General features: G+C 40.5%; 1 protein-coding gene across 1 annotated transcript; it reads right to left on the bottom strand.

The window, feature by feature from the left end:
* Positions 1-3,185: 3,185 nt before the first annotated feature.
* Positions 3,186-7,318, bottom strand: exd1 (exonuclease 3'-5' domain containing 1). Its single transcript, XM_039785950.1, has 11 exons — positions 7,189-7,318; positions 6,979-7,047; positions 6,852-6,885; positions 6,696-6,772; positions 6,494-6,567; positions 6,245-6,331; positions 6,038-6,142; positions 5,867-5,947; positions 5,633-5,776; positions 4,977-5,168; positions 3,186-4,109 (listed from the first exon to the last, which is right to left on the bottom strand). Exons 1-11 carry the CDS (start codon positions 7,316-7,318, stop codon positions 3,402-3,404), a joined length of 1,701 nt encoding a protein of 566 aa, XP_039641884.1. The 3' UTR covers positions 3,186-3,401.
* Between the last annotated feature and the right edge of the window lie 823 nt (positions 7,319-8,141).

The raw sequence follows: 8,141 nt of genomic DNA, 5'->3' as shown, positions 1-8,141 counted from the left end.
AAATGTCCATGTGGCAGGACGCAATCATGAGTACAAATTTAAAAAGCTCTCAAACAATCAGATTATTGACAGTTCAGTGGTCCAAACTGCGTTCAGCTTTTCCTTGCTTTCGGCATCAACAGATAAATGCACCGTGATCTGAATATGCACTTACTCCGCAAACTCAACAATGAATTGTAATGATGAGCTTAGGAGTGCAAACCAGCTAACATGACAATCCTAACAAGGTGCCTTTAAAGGAAGTGGTTTTATTAAATGAATCCCTCCGTTCTTAATAATGAACAAAGCCTATTGATGATGAACAAATCTGTAGCCTAACACTGATTAAGAGGAGGGATGGTTGCCTAGGAGCATTTGCCGGTGTTAAAATACTTGAGCCCCTGCAGTATGACAATAATATGGTGGAAAGTAAATAAGGCGGTGGGGTAGGTGTTTATGGTGCTGTCAGAAGGGCACCACAAGCCTAGGGGATAAATAATGCAGTCTGGCATGTGTCCGGGTGGCTAAATTGCCTATTGATGCTGTGTGGTTGAATAACGGTACAGAAATAAAACCTGCGAAAAATCTAAATATCTGTACTTTCCTGTCTAGCTCAAAACAGTCCATAGGAAAACCTGTGTAATATTTTAAAGTAATAATCATTGTTTACGGGGGGACCTATTTCCAACAGCAGGCCTCCAGGTTCCCACTGCTCAGTCTAAACAATAATTGGCCTTACACAGTTGAATTACCATTTTCGGATGCTAAATCAACACAGCTGGACATCCTAAAGTTTGTGTTTATGTCTGTTCACTACCTTTCCGACTTGAGCCTAAAAATAGCTCGGCAGCATCCTGCTGCGATGCTGAAGGTGCAGTCATCTTTCCCCTTTGAAGGACACAACACTGTCTGAAGTTTGGGAGCAGGGGGAGTGGGGGAGTGGGGGAGGGAGGGAGGAAGCGGTGACTACCGTGTGACAAGCACCCTGTTCCTTCCTCCCAAGCCTGAGAAACAGGAAGTGCTGCACATAAGGCATTATTGTGACGGAGAGGAAATGCAAGGTCCTCTAAAATAAGAGCTCCAATCTGGTTGTCAATGACAGTAGCCTGTCCTCAATAGCCCCACAGAGACCCATCCCCTCCCCACATCACCCCCCTCCAAAACGTCACTGTTGAGTGACGCAGATATATAAAACAAGATCTCATCCTGCAGCCATACAAGACTTCAATGTGTAGTGAATCCTAAAAAAGAAATACAGAGCAAGTCAATGCAGTTAAGTCTACATATAAAGTCGTGGGAAGGTATTCACTTTTGTAAGATTTGAGTGGAGCAGCTCAAAGATAACATCAATGGCCAGCTTTAAAATCATGTGTTAAACCTTTTGTTCCCTGCTAATCCCACCCACATACAGATTGAGCAACAACAGCATTTCAAAGGGCTAAAGGAGGCATATGGGTAGAATCCATCCTTCTTGTGTTTAGCAGAAGCTGAGGAGGAGCTGGTTGCTAAGAGAGATGCAAGGCTTTGTGCCTCCCAGTTAATTAAAATCCTACTTTATCGGTTTCACGCTTTCAATTAGAAAGCTCTGGAAAGGGCCCAAGCCTCTACATGTAGATAACCATAGCAATAAGATGTGATTAATACGGGGGGCCCCCATTTGCGCTGCAGCAATGCCCTGCTGTTGTGTCCATGCCTCGTTTTGATCCCAGGCACCAACCTCTGATGATCCAGGCAGAAATGGCTATGCAGGGCCTCTCTGCAAAGTCTGCACAGCACCTCAAGCAACAAATTTTATTGGATAAGATCTGCTTTTGAAGAACATGGCAGGTGCTAGCCACCTGTGATCATGTACATCTGAACTGCAGCAATGACTGAAGGATCACTGTTAAGTCTGTGCCAAGTCTAATGGTTTTCTTTGGTCATCTGTAATCAAAGAGTGTCAGCTAGCAATGTTTTGCTCAATTAACAGCAGATCCATCAATGCCTGTCACTGCTTTTCACAATCAATTAACTGCAATACAGGAGCCAAGCTGTACCAGATATAAATCACACTTAGCACATAATTTTATGGGCATGAGGAGCTGTTTTTTGTTGTAGTTTGTGTTATAATTGCAATTATTTCTTGTCATGTTCTGCATGATAAAAAGATAATCAAACTAATATAAACACCTACATTTTTTTTTTATATCGTACAGATTATCTAGCTGTTAGGAGTGCACCAATTATTACTCAAACTAAATTGAGAAGGTTTTAGAGGCAAAATGCTTACGAAATACAACACAAATGTGAACAGACCAGCTTAAGTTTTGTCACAAATACATCGGTGTTGGGAGTAACGAGTTACAAAACTAACGCAATTACTGTAATGTATTCCTTTTTGCTGTAACGCAGTAACATAACGCATTACTAAATTACATTTTGGTAATAATATACCCGTTACAATCTCAGTAACGCAAGTTACAACGCTAAATTTAGTGGAGTTTTGTTTTTTTAAGAAATCCCCAACACCGTGAAATATTTCTTCACAGAAAAAATAAAAATAAAAAAAAGAAGCTGTGAGTATTATTTCCTGTTGCTATATTCAATGGTTAAGATGACTGCAGAAACGGATACATTTGCGAGATGGACATCTCCAGGACATTTTCAGGAGTTATTACGCTGCGTCGAAGCGAGCTGTCCCGTCACTGCCCGTGGTCAGAGCCAGAATCAGAGATGGTACGGACAACATCTGTGTCCCAACAGGGACAGCAGTGTATCCAAGCTGCTGACAGATAGAAACATGCCGGGAATTAATGTTGAGGCTTGATACACTTAAATACCATTGCATTTTATCAGCCGTGGAAAGTAACTATGGCGTACTTCAATACAACTGTAACGTACTTTTGAGTATTTTCATTTTCTCCTATTGGAGGTTTTACTTCTATTTTTATAGCTTTAGTTACTTTGCATATTCATATTAATTATACAAAATATTATGAATAATCTATGATGTATTAAAGTGGATAAAGAGGAGACTTTATTGATCTGGTGGTGAAATTCACAAGCTACCTGCCAAGTCAAACTTCCGCTGTTATTTTGGTGAGAGTAACTCAAAAGTAATGTAAAGCATTACAATTCAGAGACAGTAATACCGTAAAATTGACTCTCAAATGACAGTAACTAGTCATTTATAATGTATTATGTTTTGGAAGTAACTTGCCCAACACTGCAAATAATACAAATATATTTTATTTAACTGGTATTAAACATCCAAACAACTGAATCTTTTATTTTTTTCCCTATATAAAGTCTTTTCACAAACACCTGGCATCAAACAAACCTTTGCACAAAACAATATTTACTGCCATCTACTGGTCAGAAATCACAAACATGGAACCGCAAACATCAGTAATAAATGTTCTTATATAGCTTTAACACTTCCTTTAGTATCTGAAAGACACAAATGACTGCATGAGTGAAGATGGGATGGACTTGGGTGTCGATCTGAATTGTTCTCCTGTCATGCCAAAAGTGTCCTTTGGCAGGTCATGAACACTGGGGCCAGGATGGGACGTCACTTCTTGGGCAAGTGTATGGTTGGGGCACGAAGTAGCCGCCCCCATCCTACCAGGAGTTATCTCTCTGGGGATCTGATCTTGTGATATTTGGAGAAGGAAGCCTCTTCCTATGGCAGGTATGGCAGGGATGGATGACTGCTCTTTCCCAAAGGGACTTCCTCTTCCTATTGGGTCCATCAGTACCTCTGTGTGCCCTCTGCCTACACCAAGTGTCAGGGGACTGGTAACAGCCATTTGTTTCCTGAGGTCTGATACAGTGGCTGCAGGGTCAGGGGAGGCATGGACATCCTCAGACAAAACATTGTTGACTCTTGGAGGGCTCGTGGGCAGCTTGTGAAGGAAAGGGTCAACTTGTGAAGGGGATTCCACATTTGCAGGTTCAACGGATTCTACCTGTGTCTGGCCGTGCTCCTCTGTTACAAGTGAGGGCTGGGATGGAGTCTGAGTTCGGGGGTTGAAGCGTGCCAGCAGACCTTCCTCTGTGACAGGGTAGTGGTCTACAGCCCGCTTCTGCCGCTCACGACGCATTTGCTCCAGCTGCCTGAGCTCTCTGGGCAGCTCCAACACACTCTCCTTAAGATGCAAACAGGAAGATTTTTGTGTTTGTGGATCAATGAATGTGCTTTAAGGATAGGTTCACATTCTTTTCAAGTCTGTATTGAAACAATACAAACAGTGAAGTCGTTTTTGGTTGCTGCTATTGTTCCTTCTCTCCATACTGGCTGTGAGGAGATCCCTTCCTAACACAATTTCAATGTAAAAGACGGGGGACAAAATCCACAGTCCTCATTTCACCGAATCTCACCCATCCATCCATCCATCCATCACCACAATAAAACAATGTCAAGTGTACTAAACATAGGACTGTAATTTGACAGTCACCTGATTTGACTTACTCAAATTATTTTCAACTAAACTTTGAAATATATGTTTTTCACAGAATGAGGACTGTTGATTTTATTCTCCATCACTTACACTTGAATCATAGCCGAAAGGGATGAAAAAAATCTGTTTCAAATGTACTATTGGCATGTGCATATTGTATTAAGGTAAACATGAAACCGATGTGAAAATACCTTTTAAATGAGCTTCAGCAAGGTTTTTTATGAAGACAATACATAAATTAAAGCAGTTTAAAATCTGAATAATCTCAGTAAGGGAACTAAGACACCTACACACCTGTACAGAAACGCAGTTAGTCAGCTGTGAATGCATAGTATGAAACAAACGTCTTGATTCACCTGATTAAAAAAAACAAAACAACCTCGAAGCAGACCAGTGTAACGGCAGCCAATCAGATGCTGTTTTGCTTTTACTTGATTGGGTATAGAGTGTGCATGGTGGCTAGCAAGTACACATTTCCAAAATGGAAAAAATATTTATCCACCAAAGACAACTTGCCTTTACGCCCTGGAAATTTGTAATTCTTGAATTACCCACCATGCTAACATGCTCCAATTCATCAGGTTGGTAGTGGCTGCTGTTGAGGTATGAATCCACCAAGGCCATGTAGTCTGTCATGACAGTATCCAGCAGCACCAGTCTGAGAGGCTGAAGATGGATCACTGACAGAGCCATCACCTTAAGCAGGGGTCCAGGACAGGGACGCTTGCACCACATCTCCAGTTCTTCCTGTAAAGACACACACCAGTGATTACAGCACATTAGGGGTGGGAATCACCAGAGGCCTTACGATACAATATCACCACGATACTTATGTCACGATACAATATTATTGCAATTTCAAACATATTGCAATATTCTGCGATATATTGTAATTCATTACCTTTTTTCCCCAACTTCAAATTTTTCCCAATTTTAAAATGATATCCCCAAAAGGAAACTTTGTCAACGTCTGTTTTATCTAAAGAGATACATTTGTTTTTCTGTTTCATCTCACTTCAATTATACTGCTTCAAAATCAGATTGTCAAGCAGACAAACTGACCAACACATATATAATAAAAGATCGATACTTGGCGTCTGTGTATCGATACAGTACTGCCACAGAACATATTGCGATACTATGCTGAATCGATTTTCCCCCACCCCTACAGCACATTAGGGGTGGGTGGGTGGGGGGACAGTGTACTGCACCTTGGTGAGCTGGGACATCATCTGAAGGGACAGAAGCTGTGAGGAGGGCACCTTCAGATGGAGACTCACCACCTCCTGCAGAGTACTGACTCTGTCGGGAAGGAGACCTCCTGTCTCGGAGTAGAAGCACATGACATCTGCCACCTACACACATGCAGAAAGAAAAGCAGGAAATAAGTAAGCTCACCTAAACATGCAGAAGAAAACGTAGGCCACCGTACATACTGCATGTACCTGCGTATCAAAGACGTTGGTTAGCTTTACTCCAAACTGAGCAATCAGACATCCAGCAATGGCTCTGCAGTCATGAATGACCTGGACAAAATGTAAAATAAACATTGATAGGATGGTAATAATCATCACTGTGACTGAACTGTATTTCTATTGTCTGTTTAGAATGCTTACCTTCAGTATGCGTTTACTTTCCAGGATCATGGAAAGACCGTTTTTAAAGGCCCGAGCTCCAAGTAAGAGAATATCAAACAGGTATACCTTGCTTTTAGTGGCAACCTAGATGAATGAAGAGTTTGTTATTTTCTTCTTTCTTGTGATGAAGGAAAAGTAAAAAGTGAAGGACAAAAGGACTCAAAAAAGCAGGAATGAAGAACTTACCTGCAGCCAACACAGTCTCCCATGCTTAAATACCTCGACTCCATCAGCGCCCACACCTATCACATGCTGCTTCTTGATGTGCATTACCTGACAGATGGAACGCAGAGATATTATCGAGAGATTTAGAGACAACAGGTTCTCAGTAAATGTGTCCACCATTAGATATACTGACCATATAGATTTGCATACTGACAAGTATGTCATTTAAAGTGATTTATGCAACAGTAAAGGAACTTTAAATCAACTCACAGCAGACACAAACTTCTCATGAAACTCATCAATGACTACAAAGTTGATGTACTCCTCTTCATCTTCATCACCATCTGGGAAAAAGGGTCCTCTTAATAATAATTATTTCCGTTTGGAAGACATGAACTTGAAGCTGGAAGTATGCTGAATTTTGAGTATGATTAAAGCTTTAGCAAAGACACTCAATTATTATCATACTCACCAAATGTGATTGTCTTCCTGTATGGCTGAAACTTTTCCACATTCAAATGCTCTTCAAATCGGTGGTCATGAATATTTCTGTGCAACACATTGCATGTTACGGTCAATGGCCATATTAGGGCAAGCACAGTGTGCAAGCACATAGTTTATTACTTACCCAATGGTAGTGTTTGCTTCATTGGTAAACTCCACTGTTATTAAAATTACACGAAAAAGGCATGTCACTTTTAATAAAAATATTCAGACTTCACTTTTTAGATATCACTTGTCATGAGTGAACTAACCATTCAGAATTTCATGCCCGAAGAACATTTTTGAGCCAGGACATTTGAAGCCATTACTGCCACGAACAACTGAAACAATACACACAAGTTAATATAATGTTAGTTTAGATACGAATGTAGACATGTTTTTGTGCGGTTTTAGCATATTCCTTCAGAAAGACAGAATTGTTATCCCAACTATACATAATAAACGATAGACATTTTACTAACCGTCCGCCAAAATCAGTGTCTTGTTAGAAGTGATACGTTGGACGACGCCGAGGTAAGATGAAGTCTTAAGGGTAAGTTTGATGCGTTTTCCCTTGAGGGTATTCAGGAACTGAACGTCGTCCACAACCATTTTGAAGTCATGCAATTTAGGAGTTGTTTTAAGCTATTAAAACAATGACGCTGCTAGCTTAGAAAAAGAAGACTGCCGACGCTTTTCTATGAGCCAAAGCATCAACTAGCTAGGCCAGCCACTTGTCATTAACTTAACGTTAGCAAGCTAGCTAAATTACGTGTCAATGCGCTAAAGTAGCGTCAAGAGGAGCACATTATAAAAGGTCAATGCTGCGTTCAAAAGCTTCTAGTTAATTTCTGTATCTTCTTCCTCGCACCAGGCTAACATTATGAAATTAGCAACAACAACAACAACAAAAATCCGTAAAGGCCGGTAAGGCTATATCTACAGTTTCTACTATTATATACTTTCTGCTATACACACACACACATCAGCACATCTGTTTTGTGTAAAGCTACTATGTTAATAATTTGAACATTTTCGACTTTGGTGCCTCCCAGTGGACTAAAAAAAGAGACTGTGGCAGGCAGCAATGTGGCTGTCAGAATGAAAATGACATTTGATGATGCTACTTTTAAACTGTCATTAGGTTTTTTCAATATGGATTAATATGATCTGAATTAGTGTGATTCAAGCTGTATTCAATGAGGTTGTGTTAAGTCAGGCCAGTTCAACAAGCATATTATTAGCTCCTTAAAATCAGGGGCATGCCAATTAAAACAAAGTAAAGAAATGCAAAGGAGTGTTTATATATTGATTTAAAAACATTTTTTTTTACAGAAGGTCGCTCAGATTTGATCTAAGCGTATCTGATGGTGTAGAGTAGGCTAGAGATGTTCCGATACAGTGTCGGAAAAGCCTCCGATACCGCCTAAAATGC

The sequence above is a fragment of the Perca fluviatilis genome, chromosome 20 (genome assembly GCF_010015445.1).
Source record: "Perca fluviatilis chromosome 20, GENO_Pfluv_1.0, whole genome shotgun sequence".
Lineage (NCBI taxonomy): Eukaryota > Metazoa > Chordata > Actinopteri > Perciformes > Percidae > Perca > Perca fluviatilis.
This window is presented reverse-complemented; position numbering and strand designations above follow the sequence as displayed.